Source organism: Varanus komodoensis, unplaced genomic scaffold, assembly GCF_004798865.1.
Source record: "Varanus komodoensis strain SLA01 unplaced genomic scaffold, ASM479886v1 scaffold11, whole genome shotgun sequence".
Taxonomy (NCBI): domain Eukaryota; kingdom Metazoa; phylum Chordata; class Lepidosauria; order Squamata; family Varanidae; genus Varanus; species Varanus komodoensis.
The window spans coordinates 15,998,162-16,025,034 of NW_025335317.1; the positions used below are offsets into that span (position 1 = coordinate 15,998,162).

General features: G+C 40.8%; 1 protein-coding gene across 1 annotated transcript; it reads left to right on the forward strand.

Annotated features, from left to right (window-relative positions):
• Positions 1–2,014: 2,014 nt before the first annotated feature.
• SIRT1 (sirtuin 1) lies at positions 2,015–25,142 on the forward strand. The gene is made up of 9 exons (XM_044420426.1): positions 2,015–2,590; positions 5,441–5,557; positions 11,637–11,878; positions 13,468–13,620; positions 14,530–14,677; positions 15,365–15,444; positions 19,157–19,343; positions 19,795–20,364; positions 23,088–25,142. The coding sequence occupies exons 1-9, from the start codon at positions 2,080–2,082 to the stop codon at positions 23,405–23,407; spliced, it is 2,328 nt and encodes a 775-aa protein (XP_044276361.1). The 5' UTR covers positions 2,015–2,079; the 3' UTR covers positions 23,408–25,142.
• Positions 25,143–26,873: the final 1,731 nt, after the last annotated feature.

The following is a 26,873-nucleotide window of genomic DNA, read 5'->3' on the forward strand; positions in this document are numbered from 1 at the left end:
AAGTAATAAGCTGCACTGCAGGACATTATGGGAAATGTAAACAAGCACAGAGAAGATAATATATTGAGGGGAAGGGTATTCATTTATTGATGGAAGTGATGTATGTGGGACAAGATATTTGATGAGATATACAAGTTATTCACATAACACATTCAGGAACTAATCATGTGAAAGCAGCTGGCATCAATATGCCATAAGGCAATTTTAGAGGATCAAATGGATTACAATTATGGATTAGTGGATCTGTGTCTTTTAGATGACATCCAGTATGTCTCCAGCTATGCTATGATCTCTACAAGACTATTTAAAAAACTGAAAAATGGATAAAGTACATCTTGAAATGCAATGCTATATCAACAGCACTACCAGTGAATATATCTTCCCCTTCACCTGAACTGACTTGTGAAGGCACGGAGCTTGTTTTTCCTTGACAGTCAGAATCAAGGGTCTTAAGAGAGTGTATGTAATCCCCATTTTGGCAACTGTTATTCTATCTCCTTTACAAGTAGATATTAATCTGAAAAGTATACTTAGGGCATGTCCTATGTAGCTTTATGCCAGCTGAGGAATGGTGGGAGGTGTGTGTCTTTTCCTGTCTAAACATACATAGTATTGCACCCATAATATAGTCCATACTGCTTAGCCTACAAAAAATTGCTTAATTTCTCCTCCAGTCCGTCTTGATATCATATGTCAACACACCTGCTATGCCAAAACAAGGACTTAAAAGGGATCTTATTCCGGAGACGAATTTGGCAAAGGGAACCCCAAACCAGTCAGCATGAAACTGGGTTTTTCCTAGCCCAGTCCTAGCTGTGTGTCCCCTCGAGTCAGTCTAAGTGATTTGGGACAGGGCTCATCCGCCCGGAGGTTTCACGCAGGCTGCGGCATTACCGCAATCATGGCGAGGTTTTGTTCCGTTCGCTGTTGCAACTTCGTATGGAATTTTAAGGCACCTGCCTACCATCTGCCAAAAAGACACTAAAAACATCTTGGACCATACATAGAGCATTTCAGCGGCGCTTATTTCCGGGCATGTTTGCAAATATTTTGCTTTATTTCCTAGGTGCACTACTTCCCCGCATCTTTTGTTCAACCAGGAATAGCTCCCGCCTTGCTCAGCACGGAGGCCTTCCCCTATTAATATTCCTTCCCTCTCGTGACCGCTCTTGGCGCGCCCCCGCAGCTCCGGCTCCTCCTCCGTCGTCGCTGCCAGGACTTGTCTTTTCCGACAGCAAGTCCTGCAGGCAGGCCCCCTTGGAAACCTTCCTCGCTGGTTCTCTTCCTAGCTGCACCTTCGGGACCCTGCTGGCTCCCTGCCCTTCGTCCCCCCCTCCCCAGTCTGTATTGTGCTACCTGGGCTGCGTTCGTGAAAAGCTCGGTTTGTTGCAGAAGAATTGGGGCCCCGCTTCTATCTGTGCTTACTCAGAAACAATCCCACTGGATTCGATGGTTAAGTGCCTATGTCAGCCTCTCTCCCCCCACCACTCTCACCCCTGGTGCCCTTCCCATGGGTTGAAACTCAAGGCATGCTGGACTACACCTGCCAGCATTCCGCAGGCAAAGACATGCTAGGAGTTGTAGTCCATCACACAAGGAGGACACCCGGTGCGTGTGCGCGCGAGTGAAGCCTGGACGGCACCCCCGTTCTTCACAATGACAGCATGAAAGTTCAAAGACTTCACTTAGCTGCTCAAAGTTCACGTGAAGCACTGCCGCACGTTGCAATTATATAACCTGCGAAACGCTGATTCTTGAGGCGGGGCCATTTAGGGAGAATAAGGTAAGGGACGTCATGTGACTGCAGCCTCTGGAGCAGCATTCTTTCCCCTCCCCCGCTGCCTCTTTATTGCACTCCCTCCCCGTCCGTCACGTGACCCGGTTTGTTGTTGTTGAGGTCCTACGCTGGGCGCCTGCCCGCGTGGGCGGTGGCGCGGTCACGTGGCGCATTTAAATCTCTCCCGGCGTGGGGGAGGGGGACTGTCTCTTCCGTCTACGGCGCCGCCGTGAGCGGCTCTTGGCTGGGCCGAGAGTGGGGAGCGGGGGAAGGAGGGAGGGAGCAGTTGCTCCTGTTCCAAGATGGCGGACGGCGAGTCGCCACTCCTCCAGTCCCGGAACGGCGGCCGCAACAGCAGCAGGAGCGACGGCGCTGTCGCGGCCACGGCTGCGGAGAGCCCCGAGCCCGCTCTCAAGCGTCAGCGCCGCGGCTCGACTGACAGCGCCGGGTCAGGCTGTGCGGCCGCGAGGGGAGACACCGGAGAGGCGGACTCGGCACCGCTCAGAAGAAGCGCCGCCGACGAGGCCCTGAGGAGGGAGAAGGAGGTCGCGGCCACCGCCACGGCCGAGCCGGGAGAGGCCGCCGCGGCGGCGGGCGGAGAAGGATGGAGCTGCGCGGAAGGCGGGTTCAGGCGGTGGGGCCTAGCCCGAGAGGAGCCGCCGCCGCCGCACCAACTGCAGCCGTCGCGGTGGCTGAGCCGAGGGGAGGGAGCGGAGGCGGCGCCCGGCGGAGGCGCAGCGGAGACGGCCATTGGCTGCGGGCCGGCGCAGTGTTCGAACGGGGCTGTGGAGGCGGCGGTGGCGCCGCAACCCGGTGAGCAGCCGCCCGGGGGGGGGCGGGGCGCCGAGCGCGGCCGCGGCGGGAGCAGCCGCGCTCGCTCGGCTCTTCGGTGACAGGCGCAGGAAATGCTTGACAGCGCCGGTGGCCCGCTCCCCTCGCTGCTAGCCTCGGAGCGGTGCGCGTGTTGGGGGCTGGGGCATGCGTGAACTGTTAATCTTCAACTCTGTGGGTTGCAGCAATTTAGCGAATTGCTGAAGCTTCCTTTGCACCACCGAGCTGCTAATATCGGGATTCCTTTCCCCCACCGAAAGCGGGAGGGAAAGGGGACCATAGAGGGAGGAAACGGGTGATGATTAATTGTGCAGCCCCATCCTGTGCAATGTGTGACACACATGCTACCTTGAAAACAAGTCTCTTCTTCATGGGCTTGTTTATCTGCAAGTAAGAATGCATAGGATTACAACCTTGATCAGCTGTCTATGGCTGAAAAGAAAAATGTTGTAGAGCTCCTTTTGGTTTATGAGGCTATAGATTTTTGCTCATTAACTAGACACACTTTTATAAAGAACTGATGCTATAAAGAACATCAATCTTTAACTAGAGTGTTGTTTTCATGACTGTTCATAGATGGTTTTCTTTCACTCTTGCCACTTCTGTAATCCATGCGTGCTTATTTGTAATAAGGCTGCACTGAATTCACTGGAACTTCGTTTTGAGTAACCATGCATAGAATTAGTCTGTAGCATTTGTGTGAAGTAGCGATTTTCTGCCACACTCACAATCTGTGAGCATGGAGCTAGATTCTAACTGGTAGATGATAGTAGTTCTAAAGGAATTCATGCAGAGTCTGAAAATTTGAGCTTGTGGAGTTAGTGTTAGTGATCTGTATTGAAGTTTGTGTATTTATTTCGTTAAGTAAGTGTATTTCCCAGAGTAACCTTCTCTCTTCATTAATTATATGGCCTAGGGTACAGTTAGACTGCAATCCTAAATCTAAATAACTGGGAAGGGGATGTAGCCCAGTAGCTGAGCATGTGCCTTGTATGTAGAAGACAACAGACTTAATCCTTAACATTTCCTGGTGGGGCTGGAAAAACTGCTGCTTGGATACCTGGACACCTGGTGCTAGTCAGTGCTGACAGTACTGGGCCAGATCGACCAGTGGAGTGGTTTATTATAAGGCAAATTCCTGTACCTGCTAACTTGGGAGTAAGGACCATTAAATTCAATTATGCTTACTTCTGGCTATATGTATGGGGCAGTACAGTTATTCTTTTAGCAGTCATATCCTACTTATTTGTACTTGGAAGGAAGTCCCACTAAGGTCAGCAAGATATCCTCTCAAGTAATAGTTTGCATTCTTATGGTATCTGTCTGTAAATATACCTGAGTTGTACATGAAATTGAAAATCACAGATCATGCTTCTGGTGGAGACAGAATGAAGTAGAGAAAAAATACCTGCACTTTACCTTCTCAGGAGTAGAAATCCCGCAAAGTTACATCTATTAAGCACATCTATTATGCTGTCACTTCAGCCTTACCATCAGCTTCAACTGTGCTTTTCTCAAAACTATAGAACTTTGGCACCAGTTGCATTCACAAGTCATGCTAAACTAACTTTCAAACAAGCTGCACAGTGTGAATTGTTTGCAATACGGCTTTTTCTCCCCCTCTTTCTCCCACAGTTCTCCAGCTAATATCCCTGTGTCCTTTGTAGCAGAACCCTTTTCGTCTTCCACCTCCGTGTACCTGATCATTTCCCCTTTTCGTGCACTGCTGTATGGTTTCTCCCCATCCACCCCGCCCCCCCAAGCCAAAGTAACTACAGCAGAAAGTGCTCTGAAAAGAAACTGCAGAATGGAGCCAAAACTTTCTGCACTAGTTACTGACTTGGAAAATTATCAAAAAGGTAAACAACACTACAAAGTGACACTAAAAAATGAAGAGCTTTACACTATGAAGTGGGAGATAATTGCCCTCCATTTTTTGGTGATTTTCTTTTCCCATCTGTCCTCCGTCTTTGGTGCTTTTTCATTTGGCAACTCTGCAGTTGTCCCCTGGCAACTTTGCCAATTAGCCTGTATGCAGGCTTGTCTTGTCAATTTTCTTATGTTATTCACTCTTCCTTGATGCTCCCTTTGACAGCTGAAGGGACTTGACCAGGCAAAGCCTTAAGAAAAGCCACTTGGGAAAGGCCAACAAAAATGTTCAAAACTTATGAACATATTTGTATCATTTTCTGCACACACACCCCATTTTTTGAGAATCAGTTACAGTTGCCTCAGAGTGTTTCTTGGGCATAGATTGTCACTGGCAGCATCAAGAGTGAGATCATAAAGAACAGGAAGGAGGTTTTGCCATACTTGAATGCTTGAAACCCATGATGAAACTGCTTTCCTGAGTTTGGACAACACAACAGTCCATCATGGATGAAACAGCCACTTGAACAAGGCTGGAACAGGGCTGGATGAACAAGTGTACCCCTGTTGATGGTAGCACATGCAGCAAGTTCTCAGGTGAAATTTATAGATTACAAGCAGGCTCATACAAGTCCAAAAGGTGGACTTTGGATGTGTAGCCTTATAAAAAGAGTGCAGTTTGGCAGATGTGCTTTTGTTTACCTATCCACTTTCTAAAGTTGCAATAGCAAAAATTCCTTCTTGCAGCTCTAAAGATTAAAAGGTTCCAAATTTACAGTAAATTGACACAAGGAATTTTATCTCTTCTGTCATTAACATTTACATGATGTCAATAATGTAGAACATGGTAAAAGCCAGTTAAGAAGAATTTTCTAGTGTTCCTTATAGGTGGACAGTGAAATTTGTTGTAAATGTGATGGAGCTGCTGGTAACTGTTTCTCTTTGTTTAATGTTGTCTTACAGATAATATATTTTTTAATGATGAGATCATTGCAAATGGTTTCCATTCCTGTGAGAGTGATGAAGATGATAGAGCCTCCCATGCAAGCTCCAGTGACTGGACTCCAAGGCCACGTATAGGTAAACATTTAGATGTCCATCTATGGATTGTATTTATCTCTTAAGATCGCCCTCACCTCAGATCTCTTTCCTTTTTCTTTTCTCAACAGATAATTTCTAGGCATCTGTGGCATTATCTTTCCTTTAAAAAAAAAAGATCTGGTATTGTGACAGTATGTTATTTTGTTGAAAACATTTCTGCCAAGGCAGTTTACAGTTTTTAAGGAATGAAAATATGTTGTATTTAATACATTTCTGTATAGGGATTTTGTAGTAAGGGAGATTAAATTTTAAATAAATGTACCAAGCCCCCAGATTAAAAGCCCAAACACCAGACTACAGTTTTCTTGGGCCAGTTCAGGAGTTAATGGCAAAGTTCCCCAGCCTGGGCTTCTCTTCTGACTTCCATTAGGATGCACATGTCTTGTAGCCCTAGTGAAGGTCAGGGAGGGCTGCCCCATAAGGCCTCTCAAGCTGATGACAGACTCCCTAGCTGGAAAGCTACTTCTCATGAAGCAGCAGTAGTTCACCACAGCTTACCTCAGGTAAGAAACAGAATAGCCACCTGCCCCTATACTTTCCTTTTTGCGTGACCACTTATGTACTGGCACAGAACTGTGGAGTACTCTGATGCCAGTTTTTTTGAGGAGCAACACATGAGGGAAGAACTAAGTCTTGCATATAATTCTATGATTCTATAATTTTGACAGGCTTTTTTGTTCTATAAAATGCAGCAGCTGAGGTTGTATTTTGAAGCAGAGCAGTATGAGGCAAGAGAGATGACTTCACTCTTTTCCTTTAGCTGTTTTCCTACTGAACATCATACACATGCGCACACTGCTTTTACCCCCACAAGGGTGAAGATATATGGGAAACAAAGGTCCCTCCCCCCCGCATTTACTTTCAGATGACAGCAAGATGCAATCTAAGAGAAGCTGTTGGATAAAAAAAGACATTCTTTGTTTCATGAAATATTGACATAGAATCATAGTCAAATAATTAGGCAGTAAATTGCCTAATCAGCTGATATTCTAACTCTGCTTCATAATGTAGGTTGATACTAAGAACTGTTAAACAAATAAGTTCATTGAATGGGACGTTCTCTTGGAGCATCATAAAAACTTTACATTGAATGATTGTTATATGAGCATGCATGGATCAGTGCTACGAGACTGGTCACCTTCAGTCCCACTATGATAAAATAATCTATTGTGTAAAACTGTTGTTGTTTCATCACAAAGTCATGCCCGACCCATCATGTCCCCATGGACAACATTCCTCTAGGCATTCCTATCCACCATCCCTCGGAGTCCACCCAAACCCACACCCACTGCCCCAGTGACTCCATCTAGCCACCTCATCCTCTGCCGTCCCCCTCTCCTTTTGCCATCAATCGTTCCCAGCATCAGGGTCTTCCCCAGTGAGTTGTTCCTTCTTATTAGGTGGCCAAAGCATTTGAGTTTCATCCTCAGTATCTGGCCTTCTAAAGAGCAGTGAGGGTTGATTTCCCTTAAAATTTACTGGTTTGATCTCTTTGCAGTCCAAGGGACTCACAGGAGTCTTCCCCAGCACCACAATTCAAAGGTCTCAATCCTTTGGCACTCAGCCTTCCTTATGGTCCAGCTTTCACAGCCATACATTGCAACTGGGAAAACCATAGCTTTGACTATACGAACTTTTGTTAGCAGGGTGATGTCTCTGCTTTTTAGTATGCTGTCTAGATTTGCCATAGCTTTCCTCCCAAGGAGCAAGCATCTTTTAATTTCTTGGCTGCAGTCCCCGTCTGCGGTGATCTTGGAGCCCAGGAAAATAAAATCTGTCACTACCTCCATTTCTTCCCGTTCTGTTTGCCAGGAAGTGATAGGACCAGATGCCATGATCTTAGTTTTCTTAATGTTGAGTTTCAAGCTAACTTTTGTGCTCTTCTCTTTCACCCACATCAAGAGGCTCTTTAGTTTCTCATTACTTTCTGCCATTAGAGTGGTATCATCTGCAAGTCTGAGGTTGTTGATATTTCTCCCTGCAATCTTAATTCCAACTGATTCATCTAGCCCTTACTTGTGATTCATCTAACCCCGTACTCCTTTCCCAATTTTGAACCAATCAGTAGTTCCATGTCCTATTCTCACTATTGCTTCTTGACCCCCCTCTTGAGGTTTCTCAGGAGACAAATAAGATGGTCTGGTACTGCTATCTCTTTAAGAACCTGCCACAATTTGTTGTGATCCACACAAGCAAAGGCTTTAGCATAGTCAATGAAGCAGAAGTAGATGTTTTTCTGAAACTCCCTAGCTTTCTCCATGATCCAGCGTATGTTGACAATTTGATCTCTAGTTCCTCTCCCTCTTCGAAATCCTGCCTGTACTTCTGGTAGCTCTTGGTCCACATACTGCTGGAGCCTAGCTTGTAGGGTTTTGAGCATAACTTTGCTAGCATGTGAAATGAGTGCAATGGTGCGGTAGTTTGAACATTCTTTGGCATTGCCCTTCTTTGGGATCGGAATGTAAACTGACCTTTTCCAATCTTGTGGCCACTGTTGAGCTTTCCAAATTTGCTGGCACATTGAGTGTAGCACTTTAACTGAATCATTATTTAGGATTTTGAATAGATCAACTGGAATACCATCTCCTCCACTACTTGCTAAGACTTCTTAAGGCCCATTTGACTTCACATTCCAGGATGTCTGGCTCGAGGTCAGTGACCGGCTATCAGGGACATTAAGATCTTTCTTGTGTAGTTCTTCTGTATAATCTTGCCACCTCTTCTTAATCTCTTCTGCCTCTGTTAGGTCCCTGCCATTTTGGTCCTTTATCATGCCCATCTTTGCATGAAACGTTCCCTTCATATCTCCAGTTTTTTTGAAGAGATCTCTAGTCTTTCCTATTCTGTTTTCCTCTGTTTCTTTGCCCTGTTCATTTAAGAAGGCCTTCTTATCTCTTCTAGTGATACTGTGGAATTCTGCATTCAACTGGGTGTATCTTTCTCTTTCTCCCTTGCCTTTGCTCCCTTTCTTTCCTCAGCTATGTGTAAAGCTTCCTCAGACAGCCATTTTCCTTTTTTGCATTTCTTTTTCTTTGGGATGGTTTTAGTTGCTACTTGCTGTACAGTGTTGTGAACCTCTGTTCATAGTTCTTCAGGCACTCTGTCTATCAGATCTAATTACTTAAATCTATCTTTTACCTCTACTTTATATTCATAAGGAATATGATTTAGGTCATACCTGAGTGGCCTAGTGCTTTTCCTTACTTTCTTCAATTTAAGCCTGAATTTTGCAACACAAAAATCATGATCTGAGCCACAGTCAGCTCCTGGTCTAGTTTTTACTGACTGTATAGAGCTTCTCCATCTTTGGCTGCAGAGCACATAGTCAGTCTGATTTCTGTGTTGACCATCTGGTGATGTCCATGTGTACAGTCATCTCTTGTGTTCTTGGAAAGGAGTCTTTGCTATGACCAGCATTTTCTCTTGACAAAATTCTGCCAACCTTTGCCCTGCTTCATTTTGTACTCCAAGGCCAAACTTGCCTGTTATTCCAGTTATCTTTTGACTTCCTACTTTAGCATTCCAATCCCCCATGATAAGGAGATCATTTTTGGTGTTATTTCTAGAAGGTGTTGTAGGTCTTCATAGGACAACTTAAAATAGTCCCATGTTAATGAAATTCAAGAAAAAAACATTATTGCCAAATATTAGAAATCTCTACAATTCAGTGGTCCCTGGAAAGCCTTCTCAGGTATAAAGGGAAAGGTCAGGCCTCAGAAAGGGAAATCCAACCTCTTCTAGGCCTGCAGAAATCTCTGAGGTCCTTTCTGCAACAGTGGTAGAAACAAAAAGGGGAGGAGGGTGCCATAGAAAGATCAGGGTTCATCCTGGAACCAATATACAGTATATCACCGAAGTGAGTACACCCCTCACATTTTGTAAATATTTCATTTTATCTTTTCATGTGACAATCCTGAAGAAATGACACTTTGCTACAATGTAAAATAGTGAGTATACAGCTTGTGTATAACAGTGTAAATTTGCTGTCCCCTCAAAATAACTCAACACACAGCCATTAATGTCTAAACTGCTGGCAACAAAAGTGAGTACACCCCTAAGTGAAACTGTCCAAATGGGGCATTATTAGCCATTTTCCCTCCCCAGTGTCATGTGACTCAGTGTTACAAGGTCTCAGGTGAGAATGGGGAGCAGGTGTGTTAAATTTGGTGTTAACACTCTCACTCTCTCGTACTGGTTACTGGAAGTTCAACATGGCACCTCATGGCAAAGAACTCTCTGAGGATCTGAAAAAAAGAATTGTTGCTCTACATAAAGATGGCTTAGGCTAGAAGATTGCCAAGACCCTGAAACTGAGCTGCAGCACGGTGGCCAAGACCATACAGCGGTTTAACAGGACAGGTTCCACTCAGAACAGGCCTCGCCATGGTCGACCAAAGAAGTTGGGTGCACATGCTCAGCGTCATATCCAGAGGTTGGCTTTGGGAAATAGACGTATGAGTGCTGCCAGCATTGCTGCAGAGGTTGAAGGGGCGGTGGGTCAGCCTGTCAGTGCTCAGCCCATACGCTGCACACTGCATCAAATTGGTCTGCAGGGCTGTCATCCCAGAAGGAAGCCTCTTCTAAAGATGATGCACAAGAAAGCCCGCAAACAGTTTGCTGAAGACAAGCAGACTAAGGACATGGATTAGTGGAACCATGTCCTGTGGTCTGATGAGACCAAGATGAACTTATTTGGTTCAGATGGTGTCAAGCGTGTGGCGACAACCAGGTGAGGAGTACAAAGACAAGTGTGTCTTGCCTACAGTCAAGCGTGGTGGGAGTGTCATGGTCTGGGGCTGCATGAGAGCTGCCGGCACTGGGGAGCTACAGTTCATTGAGGAAACCATGAATGCCAACATGTACTGTGAAATACTGAAGCAGAGCATGATCGCCTCCCTTCGGAGACTGGGCTGCAGGGCAGTATTCCAACATGATAACAACCCGAAACACACCTCCAAGACGACCACTGCCTTGCAAAAGAAGCTGAGGGTAAAGGTGATGGACTGGCCAAGCATGTCTCCAGACCTAAACCCTATCAAGCATCTGTGGGGCATCCTGAAACGGAAGGTGGAGGAGCGCAAGGTCTCTGACATCCACCAGCTCCGTGATGTCGTCATGGAGGAGTGGAAGAGGATGCCAGTGGCAGCCTGTGAAGCTCTGGTGAACTCCATGCCCAAGAGGGTTAAGGCAGTGCTGGAAAATAATGGTGGCCACACAAAATATTGACACTCTGGGCCCAATTTGGACAGTTTCACTTAGGGGTGTACTCACTTTTGTTGCCAGCGGTTTAGACATTAATGGCTGTGTGTTATTTTGAGGGGACAGCAAATTTACACTGTTATAAAAGCTGTATACTCACTACTTTACATTGTAGCAAAGTGTCATTTCTTCAGGGTTGTCACATGAAAAGATATAATAAAATATTTACAAAATGTGAGGGGTGTACTCACTTCTGTGATATACTGTACATATTTTCCCTCGCATTGATAAAATGTTATAAAAATGAGGTAAAATGTGATATGTCATAAAAAACATACTGCTTTTTCCTCCTTGTTGTGACTTCAAATAAGGCAGTCCTCCATCTTTGAATCTTCTTCCCACTTTTTGTGTCTGAATCAACAAGGGACTGTTAATTGAGGGTAACTCATATAGGAAAACTGACTGCTTTGCTTCATCTTTGAGATGAGAAGATTAATGAATAGGTTTCTGTTGGGTACCAGAATGTTTATTCTTTTGTAGAAAAAATACTAATTCCTAGTGGTAATTGAGACTTTGGTCTACATAGGTGAGTTTTCTGTACATAGAATAAACTATTATAATGCAGTATAATGTATAATAAACATGCCACATTTGTTGCATACAAGGTGCCTTTCTCATAATGTAAATGCATTACTTTCTGCATGCAGTGCACTTGAGTGTTTTTCAGATAGGTATGCAGCTTGCTCTGCTGAAAATGCAACTAAGGATACAGATCTGATAGTTATTACTGCAAAATTTTGTTATTCAGGTTGAGCATAGTATGTCAGCCAGCTTACAGTTATTTTCTTTTTTATAACAGGTCCTTATACTTTTGTTCAACAACACCTCATGATAGGCACAGATCCACGTGCAATTCTGAAAGACTTGTTGCCAGAAACAATTCCTCCTCCTGAATTGGATGATATGACATTATGGCAAATTGTTATTAATATCCTATCGGAACCACCTAAAAGAAAAAAGAGAAAAGACATTAATAGTATGGAGGATGCTGTGAAACTTCTACAAGAGTGCAAAAAAATAATTGTCTTGACTGGAGCTGGGGTAAGTATTCACTTTTGAATAGGATATAGTCACCAAGATTTGAGTGTTCAGTGATTATGATGCAAGTGTGTACATCATGTGGATGGACTGCTGTGTGTTGTGCTAATGTTAATCTTTCTTCTGGGTACTTCATTTGCTATAACCTACAGGACAAGGCCTTGAGAATATTTGTTTGTGCGACAAGTTCACAAGTAGTGATATCGCTATATCCGTTTCCCACAGTTAGGGAAAGTCTAGTAGACAAAACTCTTCATCCTGTAACAAGACACATTAATGTTGAAGTTCATGCATCTTTTCACCCTGTACATAAAGCTCCAATTTTAATGTCCTTCTAGCAGCAGCAATAGTTTTGTGCATCAAGCCCCCATCTCCAGCACAAAGGGGCACTTAATTCCCTTGCTCAACTGTAATCCCTGCAGTTTTTGAGGTAGCAGCAGCTATTATTGGTGCAGGTACTGTGCAAATGACTGAGGTCAGTAAGAATTAAAGAAGGCAGCATATTTGTAGCCCCATTTCCCTATTATTGTTCCCAAAGTACAAGAGAAGCATTTGATAGGGATTTAGGAAACAAGTGGACAGAACATGGCAAAAATACCCATTTGCCTTATTGATTGGATTTGTACCCTGCATCTCTATCAAAAAATGATACCGAGAGTCAAGGCACAAAATTTGATAAAAACAAAGTAATAACTTAAAATACAATAAACAATTACAGATGGGTGGGAACAGCACCTTTCAGGCTCAGAGCTCTGTTCAGGAGTATACTCAGACTGTTAGCCTGTATCTTCTGAGAAAACGTGACCCAATCCAGCACAGGTTGAACCTCTGCTTTTCAACTGAATGAAAGCCCCTTTGTCTTGTCTGGAGTGAGCTTCAATTTGTTTGCCCTTCTCCAGTCTATTTTAGACATCAGATACCAATTTAAGACCAGGACATCTTCCTTGGATTTAGATGGGAATGTTGAGGTGGGGGAGAGTTGGGTGTCACCAGTTACTGATGGTATCAACTCCAGACAACCTCTTCCAGCATTTTCATGTATATTATTATTAGTATGCAGGCTAAGAAGGAAACCTGAGGTATACCACTGACCAACAGTCATGGCATCATGAAGGAATTCCCCAGTACCACCTTTGGCGATCAATTCTCCAAGAAGGACTGGAGACATCATGTAGGATGTTGCTTGAGCTAGAGTACAGGCAGAAGCTTGTGCTCCAGAAACTACTATCCTTAATAGAATCGAGCTGCCCATTTTCATTCCTTTCTGGAAAGGATGTGGTGCCTATTAACTCAGTATAGCAAAGAATTACTTGTTTTGAAAGGCTGAATTGAAAGTTTTTTCCTCTGCAACTTTTGAGCCTGCCTTGTGAATTCTCATAAGTGATCTGGTTACAGTTGCAAACTTATGTAGCTTTCTTATTATGGAATAACATATACTTATGAAGACATTTCTTTTATTGGAAGAAAGCAAGAAGCACAATTGAGGTGTGTAAAATCATACATTGTTTTGATGTCCAAATATTTAATAGCAGCAAGTAACATAATATTAGAACACGTGGTTGATATTTATGGTTGCATGTAATCCATTTCAGGTGTCTGTTTCTTGTGGAATCCCTGACTTCCGCTCAAGAGATGGTATCTACGCACGCCTTGCAGTCGATTTTCCAGATCTTCCTGATCCTCAAGCAATGTTTGACATTGAATACTTCAGAAAAGATCCAAGGCCATTTTTTAAATTTGCAAAGGTGCCGTTTCTCTCTTGCTTCTAGTCCGGGAAAGAAACATGAGTAAACTACCTACATACTTGCTGTATCTAAAGCAAACATCATTCTTCCCATATCTGTTATACCTTGATAATGAGCCAGCACACTTTGACTAATGCACTACAGTAATATTACAAATAATAATGTGATGTTTGCTCTCTAGACAAGTGTGGCAGAGAAATGATCACACAAGTATTTTTTTACGGCTGTCAGGTTTTTTAATTAGTATGTAAATAAATTTTGATAGGGAATCAAGTATATAGACTATCAATATTTACTAGATGTAACTTTTTAGTTAAATATTGATACAATGACATCACACTTGTATATGTACTATTACATAGACCTCTAATTCAATATCATATATTTCTATACTAAGCCCTTAATTGACCGATGATTTAATTTTGTGGATGATGTATTTACTTGTCAATGAGTAGTTCAAATATTCCTAGTTTAGTATTAAAGCATCTTCCACGTAGTACCAACTATATGGGGTTGAACATTTTTCACTTTTTAGAAATGCATTATTTCATTAAAATTAAGTAGAATCTGGATTAATGTTTCTTCTCCCTCAGCTTTGTATCTCTAAGATGGATATATAGTTAAATATACAACAGTTCAGCCATGTAAAATTAGTTTGTCAACAGTTTTAAGGCTGCAATCCTATACACACTTATGAATCTCTTTGAACTTTATGGAGCTTATTTATGAGTAGATGTCCTTAGGATTGCTCTGTTTGTGTCTTTATGTAGTCTTGAAGGAAAAAACATGAGGGAAGTGGATGCTATTGAGGTGTCAATAAAAATGATCTTCTAGTAAATCTTTTGTTCGGCTATAACATTTAAATCTAAAGCTGCTAGTTGATCTACATAAATTTGTTTAATGTTGTAGGAAATCTATCCTGGACAGTTTCAGCCATCTCTCTGTCATAAGTTTATAGCTTTGATGGATAAAGAAAGAAAACTTCTACGCAATTATACTCAGAATATAGATACACTGGAACAAGTTGCAGGAATTCAAAGGATAATCCAATGTCATGGTCAGTCAAATGTAAATTCACTTCTACTGTGTCTCTAAGGGTTATACTGATGTGCATAATTCTGGGCATGCTGTATCTTGGAGGAATTTTGCAATGGCCATATTGCACTTAACATCTTAAAAATATAAGGTTCATTTAATGTATTGATCTTTCAGTGCATGAACAGATATGGAAAGGATTGTGCCTTCTACAAATTGATGGTGAATTCCGTTGCAGAATTCTCAGATTTTGTTTAATCAAGAGCTTAAGTATTTTAAGCTCTTGATTTAACAGTAGGGCAGTGAAAGATGGTCACCCACAAGTAAGGTAGAGGGTTGTAATACTTAGGACAATTCTCCTCATATGCACAAAAAGAACAGTTATCAAAAGTGTCATTACAGACCACCTCTACCCCAACATCAGTTGAGGAGAGGGGAGGGTGCTGACTGGTCTGCTTCAACCTTTAAGAGCTTATATTATCTTGAATGACAGAAGAGGAGGATGGTGGAGCAAAGAAAATGAAAGGAGAAATGTGCTGAAAAAATTCATGTGCGAACATCTTGGAAAGGCATCTGTAGTCTTGCATGTTCACATTCTCTGTCCAAAATAAATATTAATATAGTTAATATTTTAATTCAGATGACTGAATTATGTTCTGACTATATAACTGTATTTGTATTTTTTTTAATTTGCTTGTGTATGTTTCAGGTTCCTTTGCAACAGCTTCTTGCCTCATTTGTAAATACAAAGTTGATTGTGAAGTTGTTCGAGGAGATATTTTTAATCAGGTAAGAACATTTTTAGGATACACTGGGGGGAACCAAACTCTGCTTAACAAATATTGTCAAGTATGTTTAGTCTGCAATCAAAAGTACATTTACCTAGGAAATTTATTTATTTTATTTATTTATTAAAACATTTTTATGCCGCCCCATTCGCCGAAGCCTCGGGGCGGCTTACAACAACATTTTAACTTCACTGTTCAAATACCTAGAAATGTAGTGATCTCCAGACTTTGATGTGATGTGAATTGCAGCTGTTGAGGGATGTATAACATAACTTCCATTCATAACAAAACAGTTGTGGGTCCCAAAATAAGTATAGTTACTTGCTTATTAAACTCATGTCTCACCATTCTTCCAATAAGGCTTAAGATAAGTACTGATCAACAGTCATTTGTTTAACTGTAGTACTCTGTAGTACTTCATAAAGCAGCTCTGGGTACCACACTTTTTGAAGAATTGTTGACAAGGGTAGGACCCAGTGGCCCTCTAGATATTGTATTCCAACTTCCATCTTGCCTGAGCATTGGACAGTTCAATGTATAGAGGGTCACAAGTTTTGTTTGGTGTGAAGCAGACACATTGAAATTGGTTCAGAAGAGGTAGTCAGAGGCAAAGGAAACAAATCCTTGAAGAATGGTTAAATTAAGTGGTTATACTTAGCCTGGAGAAGACAATTTTAGTGAGACACTATGGCATTCTTCAAATCTCAGATGCTGAGAAATAATCTAAAGAAAAGATGTGGTCTCTGCTGTTCCATAGGGCAATAGTAGATCTAATTGGTTTAACTTAAAGGAGTAGTAACTTCATTTGAACATTAAGATTTTTTTTTAACAGTAAGAGCAGTTCAGCAATGGAATCAATTTTCTAGGAGCAGGGGCGAAATCAGCCTTGCTAAGGACTATCAGGCAGAAATCAAACAACCATCTGATAGGGGTGCTAAAGATTTCCTGTGTGAATCAGGAAGTTGGACTAGATGACCTACGAAGTCCCTCTAACTCTATAATTCATTGGTTCCTTTTTACAGAATCAGATGCGTTTCCAGTGCTGGAGTCTTTGGAATTTATTCACTATGCTAGAACCCTAACCATTGACAAACATTGCAACTGCATCAGGAGAATATTCGTAGTCTACCTTTTGTGTAGGAAGGGAAAGTTTTCAGGTTGGCTGTGATAAAGTCACAAGTTCTAGAAACAGCTTTGTGAGGATAGGCTGTTGACTCGGTCAAGGTTCCAGAACATAGGAAATCTAAGGACAGGGAAATGGGGGGCGGAGGAGTGGCTAGTAGGCAGACAACTGACAACGGAAAAGAAATAGTAGTAATACAAAAGGGGATAGGCAACATGTAGGCCTAATATGGTCCCCACTAGACCCTTTCCCACATTGCAAAACTGGGGAGGAAGGAAATGGCATTCATGGTGAATACATGAAGCACAAAGAATGTTAAAATTAGCTGGTTTTCAAGCTGTATTTGACTCTGTTGATACTTGGTAGGTGCTATGTTGAGATTTTCAGTCTTTTAGAAAAGATTGTGCACCCAAGGTGGGATGGGATCAATGAGCAAAAATGGCCTCCAGATCCCTAGCAACTACCCACCCTGTAGCAGGAGGACAGAAGGAAAGGAAGAGCCATTCGGGAGCCATTTATAAGACCTCAAAAGTCACTAGCCTGCTTTAAAAAACGAACTTGCTACAGCCTGCACTTCTATGTGGGCTACAGAGGAAATGATGTCATCTACTTTTTGGCCAGCATGGAAACAGTGGCTACTAGCCTCTTAGAAAGCAGGTTTTAAAAAATAACTTTCTACCAAGTGGTCTTTTGGAGGATGGATAAAGTAATCCATCTCACATTTGTCAAGCTGCTCCAGTTCCATGCTGGTTATAGAGGAAAATACTTAATTGTTCCAAAACTAACATGGAAACCAAGTGGACAGGCGGAGAGAGTGGGGGAGCAGTCATTCCCTCATCATCATCATCTTCATTATTACATTTATTTATATCCCACCTATTTCCAGTGAATGGGATGCAAAGCAGCTCATAATATTAAAAACTTATGCAATCAAAACATTCATAGAAATATACAAAAGTTAATAAAATGAGTTAAATATTAAGTTATGCAAAATATTCATATATATTAAAAATGTTGTGGAAAAATAGAACTAACCCAGCGCAAACTCACAAGCCCAGATCATTCCCAAATGCCTGTCAGAACAAGAAGGGCTTTGCCTGCATTTGGGAGCCTAACAGGGAGGGCATCGACCCAGCCACTCTATGCTGACAATGCTAGAGCCTGGAGGCCAGTCACTGAGGCTCTCCCACGCTCCCGCCACGTGTGCCTGAGAGGGTAGTGGCATCATGAGAAGGGCCTCGCCAGACGCTCTTGGAGCACAGGCTGGCTCATAAGGGAGACTGTGGACTTTCAGATAGACGGAACCTGAGCTTTATAGGTCATAACCAGCACTTTGATTTGTGTCAGACTGAAAACACTGGGAGCCGGTGAAGCTGTTTCAACAAGGCAGTTATGCGCTTCCTGTAGCCTGCCCCAGTCAGCAGTCTGGCAGCTGTTCTCTGAACCAACTGAAATTGCCAGACACTCTTCAGCAGCAGCCCCATGCACAGTGCATTAACAATAATCCACACAGGCTGTAACTAAGACATTTGTCACTGAAGCCAAATCAGATAGCTCCAGGAATGAGTGCAGCTGGAACACTAGTTTGAACTGTGCAAATGCATTTCTGACCACCACCACGACTTGGGCATCCAGACTCCAGGGTGAATCCAGAAGTACACCCAAGCTGCAATTCTGTGTCTCCAGTGGGAGTGTAACACATACCTGCATAGGCTAAATCCCTTTTCCTTGATCTGCTTTCCAACTGACCAAACCATGAGCACTTCTGTCTTATCTAGATTCAGCTTCAATTTGTGTCCCCTCATCGCATCCATTACTGCTAACAGACATTTATTTAGGAAAGGAATGAAATAGATTCAAGAACTTCTAAAGGATTCAGGGCTGTAAGGTTACTAGGTTTCTTGTAACTTGATAAGGTGTTGTTCCATAAAGGAGAATTCTATCAGTTGTGTGGGTTCTTCTAGACCTTTAGATCCTAAGAACCATAAAGGAGCAATTAAGGCCAAGAAGCAGCGGAAGATGAGGCTGCATTTCACATGTTGAAACTAATTGGTCTATGCCTTGGCTATATACATAGAATTCTTTCTACCTTTAAAATGTGTATTCATATTGTCATCATAAAAACTAAAATTCAGCTTTCAGTGCACCAGAGGTAAAACATAATTGATCCTTTTTACTTGGTGCATCATCTGTTTCTATATGCTAGAAACATAATAAGCTCATAAAGCAAGTCTCTACAAAAATGAATGTTATTACTAGACACTGACTGGGATTTCTGCTCAAATACGTATGTTAGTGTGGTGTATAGACATACAGAGTAGTTATATGCTCTACATTTTTCTAGCTTTAAATATTGTTTAGGTAGTTCAAGAAAACTTAGTGTTCTTTATGGAATATAATCCATCGTTGAATGTCATAATTAGTGTACACATAAGAAAGTGTAAGTGCCTTGTCACAGTGTGCGTCAGTTGTAGAAATCTGACCTTCATAATTAATCTGTTAGGACTACCTTGTTGACAAAATGACTGATGTATCTGTCTTAGATTTTTATTCTGTCTAAGTAAAACTTAATGCAACCGTCTGTATGTAGGTTGTTCCTAGATGCCCTAGATGCCCACCAGATGAACTACTTGCCATCATGAAACCAGAAATAGTGTTCTTTGGTGAAAATCTACCTGAGCAGTTTCATAGAGCCATGAAATACGATAAAGATGAGGTTGATCTTCTTATTGTTATTGGCTCTTCACTTAAAGTAAGACCAGTAGCATTGATTCCAAGTAAGTATTGATTGCTCATGTATTGGGAAGAAGGGGTACTACTTGTTTCAGATTAAAAACCACAGATCAGGGGAAAGCAACTTCTACCCCCTTTGTGGCCCAATCCAGCCCATGTAGGATTGACATCTTCTATGGGTGCTGCTTTCCCTTCCCACAAACTATACCTTCCTCAAGCCCACTCCCTAATGAATTGCAATACAAATGAATATCCCTTTATATTCTCTGGAGTGATCAGAGATAAGCTGGAAAGTACTACAGACGCAAGGAAGAAATGCATGTATCCAGCATGCTGTGAGTAGAAAGTAATACTCCAGAAATCAGAATTCAAAGCCAGTTTACATAGTAATAAATAATTTAATTAATTATAGTTTGTTATCAACTTTATTAATAGCAGTTGACATTCATTTCATGATAACATCTGTTTGAATATATTTTTTTCTCAAATACATAGGTTCCATCCCACATGAAGTGCCTCAGATTTTAATTAACAGGGAACCATTGCCTCATCTACACTTCGATGTGGAGCTTCTTGGTGACTGTGATGTTATTATCAATGAATTATGTCATAGATTAGGTGGTGAATATACAAAACTTTGTAACAGTTCAGTCAAACTTTCAGAAATAACAGAGAAACCTCCACGACCACACAAAGAATTTGAAATACATTCAGCTGAGTTACCACCTACTCCTCTAAACATTTCTGAATATTCTAGTTCACCTGACAGAATTACACCACAGGATTCTTGGGTGGTACGTTCAGAGCATTCTTCTGAATATAAAGCAAGAAATTCTGATGCCTTTGAGTCAAAAGAGAACTGTGTCGAGGAGAAATCTCAAGAAGTACAAAACTCTTTAGAAAATATTGAAAGTCTTCCTGGCCAGTTAGAAAATCCAGAACATGTGAAGGAACATGGATCTAATGAAGGGGAAAACAAAGAGAGAAGTGAAAAACCTGTTGAAACGCTGAGAAAGTTTTGGGTTAATAAATGTGCAAAAGAACAGATTAGCAAGCGGCTTGATGGTAAGTTCTAGCTAATTTGTAAATGCCATATTCTTTTTCAAACAAGGACCAATTCTTTAATGTAATTTTGAACTATTAAAATGTGTCTTGAAGTTTTCATTCAGTAGTGAGCACCATTTTGTTAAAATGTCATGATTTTTAGTTTGGAGGCATTGGGAAATATATCTCTCCTGTTCAGTATCATAGGATATGAAATCTTTTCAAAAGAAACAAAAGAATTCTCCTGATTGAGCCTGCTAATCACTTTAAACCAGGAATTGGTATCCCTATGTTTTGGATTATAACTCAACCCCTGGCTAGTATGACTGATAGTGATGGATTAGGGAGCTGTAGTCCAAACCAACTGAAAACCACCAGGTTGCCTGCCTACCCTTGGTTTAAACATTTGCAAGATTTTAAATGATACAGGCAATATAACTGAATTATTTATCAGGCTTTCCAAACCTTCTACTTTCCTAATATTTGTTCCTATTCTAACATATATCTCTTATTTTCACAAAGCTATTGTGAGACCCCACTAAAATGAGATGAACTTCTTTGTAATTATATACTTATTTGCTGGTGTGCCTCAAAATATTTAAATATACGATTCTGACCATTTTATCTGACCACCAGACAAAGCCCCAATTGAGCTATTTGTAATAAACACTGCTTTGGCTTGCATGTATTGCTGAAACATGTGGTTTATACGGATGAGCATATCATCCACACCACTGGGCTCCTGCACTTCAATCTCTCCTCCTGCATGGCTGGAAGGAGAACTTTGGAAGCTTAATTTCCATTTAAAAGAATCCCAGTTGAGTAATACATTTGAACTAGTGATTCTGGTTTAAAACTAATTTTTGTTACTTTTAACTAGTCACTTCATAACAACCCATGGTTTGAAGTTAGCTTGTTTAGAACCCTATCAGAGTTTGTTCTAAATCAGGAGTCTTGATTTAAGTATAACACACACTAGGCTGGGGTTCTTTAAAAGTGAAAGGAAACATCACCATAGCTAGACACAAAAAATGTAGCTTGGGAGCTAGGGGTGCTGTATCTTAAAATTAAGAATGTTACTTTTGAACACACGCTCAGCTCAAACATTTATTTTTGGTACTGGAATTTTATCACACATCCTGTTGTTTTCTCATTCCCCCGAAGAACTTCATTTCATTTCTGCAGCCTAATCTAAAAGGGGTGACAGAGAAAAGATTTTGTGTTGCTGCTGTTAAACATTTGGGAGTCAATGTGTGTAAATCACATTCTGCTTCTGTAGGGAATCCTTAATGCAGTGCCCACCCTGCCTGCACTCTGATGTACAGGATTGCACTGTGAAGCAGGTTGTGGGCCTATCTGAATATTCTGAACAGTAGCAATGCCTCTACTTTGTACAAGCCCCAGGAGAGAACAGGCTGGTTTCGTTATCATTTAAAGTTTTGCAACCCTGTTGTATAGCTGAAAAGACCCCTAGAGCAGCTTGTATATAATTAGGGGGGGAAATAATCTGAACCTGCAGACTTAGAGTCTAAAAAAATTGAAATGAAGAGGGAAGGAAGAGGGAAAAACAAATTCTTACAAGTGAAATAGCATTTTATAATGACAAACTGGAATAGAAACAATTCAGGATGTTGAGAAGGCTTGAATAGAACCTAGTGCTTCAGCAGACCTGATAGAGTGGCCTTGCTTCCTATTATTCTCTGCTGCAGCTATATAGAATGGAGCGCTGGAAATGAGCCATAGTATGTTTGATTCAGTTAACACAACAAACTACATTTTACTGATAACTACATTTAAAATAAAGTATAATTTTACTTGAAACTACAGCAAGGGAATCTGAGTCAACAAGAGAAGAGACTGCATGAAGCCATGGTTCATTTCTGATGACTTACAGATCAAATGACTGTCGGAGCCAACCTGGTGTTAATGACTTAAATGTCTGCTCCTGCATTAAAACATTCATCTTGAAAACTGAATCCGAAGTGTTTGGGAAATAATCAGTTTTACTTCCATTTGTAAGGCTTAGTGCACATGTCAGGAATTTTAAATATATCTAGTGATAAAGCATTCATGTAAAGCACTTTCTAATATGGATTGTGTGCTTTTCTCTGTACTACCATTTTCTGCAGTGATATACAGAAACATTCTTTGTCTTGTTCAGCATTAGTTGTGTTGCACAGGTGTTTGTTGATGCTAGTGCACCTTCAGTAGAACTAGCGGGAGCCCACCATCAGATCCTTCCCATTATGTATGGTGGGATGTTTGGAGGACAGTGAAAAATAGTGCAGACTGAAGGCCACTGCATATTGCTGAATCCGGAAAAGCAAATGGCATGCATGATTTACTAAGAAGAAACTGCATATGTCCAGAACATGTAAAATTAATGCTAGTACATTTCAAATTGTCCTATAATTATCCTATCCCCTCTTTTTGTGAGGTTTGGCAGGGCAGGGGAGAGAAAGGAAAAATGAGTAAGGAGAAGGTAGCTCCATGTTGTAAACCATTCTGAGCACTGATAAGTGTGAACAGTATACAAAAGCAGTAAACAATAAATAAATATTACACTAACTATGAATCCTTCACCCATCATACATGCATGCATCTGACACCCAAATCCCTGAGTCAACAGATCTTTCCTTACAGCAAAATATGCCCATAATCATTGCATGTGTCAAAATGTTATGTTGAACTTCTTGAATTATTACTCCTGAAATAAACATTTTTGTTGATCAAACACATTTCAGGTACCCAATACTTGTTCTTACCACCAAATCGCTATATTTTCCATGGTGCTGAAGTTTACTCGGACTCTGAAGATGATGTCATATCCTCCAGTTCTTGTGGAAGTAGCAGTGATAGTGGGACTTGTCATAGTCCAAGCTTAGACATAGAAGATGAAAGTGAAATTGAAGAATTCTATAATGGCGTAGAAGAAGATGATGCTCCTGATAGAGAAGAGGAGAATGGATTTGGGGAAGATGGAATTGACCTTCAAGATTCTGTTGATGAGTCAGTTTCTGTAAATGAGGCTGTAGGATTTGACTGTTCAGCTGACAGGCTGTAAAGCAGTTACTGACTGGTTTCAGGAACTTTCCCACCAGCATTAGTTTTGGCATGTCAGAATGAATGTGTTACTGAATTTAGAGCAAGGAAAACAAGGATGTAATGTTTATAAACAACTAGAGTAGATTTTCATGCATAGTTTTCTAACTTTTCCAATCAAATTCTATAAAGGCACACTCAACACTAATCTTTTTTGCATTTTGAATTTTGAAGAAGGTACTAAGTATCTTTTTACTGTCACTACATTCTCTCTTATTAAGTTGATCTCTGTGTGTATATAGACAGTATTTTTGCTTAACAAATTTCAACCTGTTTTATTTTTGAACCATTTGAAAAAGCCATTGGAATGTTAATATAATATAAAGGGAACAGCTAATCTAGACCAAAGAATGGTATTTTTCACTTCTCTTGCTCTGTAACATTTTGATTTATTTAAAGCCTGCTTATGTCTCTTCTAACTTTGTTATTGCATAATCTGTTTAGACACTGGTATTTCCCCAAGGTTACTATGGCAGCTATTAAAAAAAACAAAACAAAACACACGACTCTTCATGTTGAGCATATTTGCATGTGAGCATATTGAAAATAATTAGGCGTCATAGTGAGCACCCAAAAATCTCTGACTGCTTAGATTGCTATAAAGTGCTAATTTTGAAAAAAAAACTTCCTGTGGATATGTAATAGTGCCTGCTGGCTTGTAAAATTCTTAACAGGTAAGTGTTAAATAAGAAAATTTTGGTTGGCACAAAAGAGAGGTTTGGTACAGGGAGTCTTTCTACAAAACACTTAATGTATAAAAACCTTTGTGTACACTGCCAGGATGTGAATATGTAAATGTACTGAAGGCGTGTATATAATATTAAGAATAGGGAACCAGTCTCTACCCAACTGCAGAAGTGTTTCTATACTTTTCAGTACCTTACAGAAGCATTTATAAGGAGTTGTGTATGCTTCCAATATACATACAAAAATAGAAATTTAAACACAACTTTAAAATGCCGATTAAGATTCAGCAATTCAGATCCTTCTATCTGAAGAACCTAATGCCACTTGTTCATACAGTGTTATACAAACATCAGCTACAAAAATTTGTCCCATTGCTACCACAAGTGTGGATGTCACAAGTGTTTCTGGCTGCAGATTGTTTCACCCTTCACAATTTGATTCCTACCTGTGCATTCAGTAGTAAGTTTTTGCATCTATTCTTGAAACCACTTTTCAGATGTCCCAAGAGAGCTCTACAGTTATTGAAAATTCATGTGCATTGTTTTCATATTTATTCCTTTTGAAATATGTACAGTAGCTGTCCTTTAGACAATACATCTGTTCTGTAACACAGCATAACAAAGTGTTAAGAATGGCCTTTTGTGTTCATCTGAAAAATGTTGGCATGTTTTCTCATGGTCCGAGGTTCTAAATAACAGGACTTGCTGGACGACACTAAAGAATGCAATATGTTTTGCTTTTGCTTGCATGTCAAAATGTATTTGTGCTATAGGAGATATTTTAAATGGAAATATTTTGTTTTTAAATTATTTTTACAGTGTGGATTATTTTCTGCTTTTATATTGTATATAGTGTCTTTTATGTAACCAATTGGCAAGTTTTGTAGAAGACAGTTTTAAAATGACCCGGCTCTCTTCCTGCAACTTTTCAAATACAAAACCAGTGTTTTATACTCGTACAGTCTGTTTTAAAGTCTATTAAATTGTCTTTTAACTTTTGGTTGCTGTTAAGAATGTGTGTGCAAAGCCTCTCACTCCTCACATGAAATGCTTTGTTTTCCCAATAGATCATGACCTAAAATACAGCTTGTGTGAGGTGCTTCCTCCCACATCATCCCTGTCCAAACAATGAATTTTCTTGCAGTGAAAAATGATACTGAAAAGGAAGTTAGAGCTGAGCTTAACATGACCAGATGTTTTTGATCTTTGAGCAATTTAAACTCAAGCTATCAAATGCCTTAAATTTTAATTTAGGGAATACTAGGACCACTGAAGATGTAATTGGTCAACTTCGTTATAGCAGCTAAAACTACCCTATGGGCTTACGTGCTTCTCCCTTCACAAATCCTTGCATATCAATTCTTGGAGTGAAGGGGCATATAAACTTTAGGTCCTTATTTAGACCTAAATAAATAAATAAATAACAGAGGGAGTTCTGTTTCACATTTCTGTGCAAATAAGAAACTGGAAACTAGTAACCAACTTGAGCATTTTTATCTCCTAAGCATGGTTATATCAAATATTAGACTGGACTTTTTTCATACACAAGGCCCTTTTTCTGTGTTTGCTACACGACACGGTACGACTAGAATCACTGTGCCATCGTAACGGAAGAGTTGGGCCAAGAAGGCCACTGTGTCCAACCTCCTGCTCAGTACAGGCCTCCAAGTACCACTATCCCTCTCAGATGTCCAGCTGCATCTTGAATAGTTCTAGTGTGGAGGAGTCCACAACCTCCTTAGGTGACTGGTTCCATTGTTGTACTGCTGTAACAGGAAGTTCTTCCAGATGTTCAGCTGGAATCTGACTTGCTGTAACACAGAACCCATTCTGTGTCCTGCACTCTGGAGTGATTGAGAAGAGCCCTGGCCACCTTTTAAATACTTGAAGACTGCTATCCTATTTCAGTCTTCTCAAGGCTAGAGTATAGTGGGCTCCACAGAGTAAACTATGCCTCCATACTGGGTTGCACAGGGATTGTCCAGTCTTCTCCATTTTTCTCTCGAGCTCCTCCATCTCAGAAAGGGTTAGCTCTAGATTTATGCTGGATCAATTATATTGATGGAAATGACATTCCTGTAGCTTCCCATGGTAACCCCTCTACACCCCTGAGAAAACAATGCAATACAAGAGGCTCTTTTTGAATGAAATGACCTATGGGGAGAACCCCTAAAACTGGGTGGAGGAAACTTCTGTGAATGGGGACTTTCTTTTTATGGAACTTTCATAGAAGGCAGATCCTAAATCCAATCCAAAATCAAGCATACTGCATCCCAGCAACTTGCCAGCTGCTGAGACCTTTGCATTATTCCTATGGCAGCCATTTCCACAGGAAACCTAATTTCACATGCTCCAGCCTTTAAAAACAGCATGTCTGGTGGGTAGTATTGTCCCAGTATTTTTAAATGATCAAGAACTATCTTTTGAGCAGCCATTGTAAGGATTTCCTTCATAAAGCTATGATTTCAGGAATGAGAGAACCACATGTTCTAGTGCTTTATTTTTTTATTTGTGTGAACTAAAGTGAATTAAGATATTCATTCAGCTGCAATGCAGTGTGTAGAGGAAATCCACCATGTCTCAGCATTATATTTTTCATATAAAATTACTTTCATGTACTGTGTAAAATTTGATGAGTCAGCCTGGTATCAACCAAACCATAACTTATACTGCGTAACTATAACTTTTAAGCTATTTAGGTTACTTCCAGATGGAGTTTTTAATAGCACATTGTTCTATTTC

Excerpts from the sequence above, each read along its gene's own strand:
- SIRT1 (XM_044420426.1), top strand. The coding sequence starts at position 2,080 with ATGGCGGACGGCGAGTCGCCACTCCTCCAGTCCCGGAACGGCGGCCGC. Across the intron at positions 11,879-13,467 it reads TTGTCTTGACTGGAGCTGGG|GTGTCTGTTTCTTGTGGAAT; the intron begins GTAAGTATTCAC and ends AATCCATTTCAG. Across the intron at positions 15,445-19,156 it reads GAGGAGATATTTTTAATCAG|GTTGTTCCTAGATGCCCTAG; the intron begins GTAAGAACATTT and ends GTCTGTATGTAG.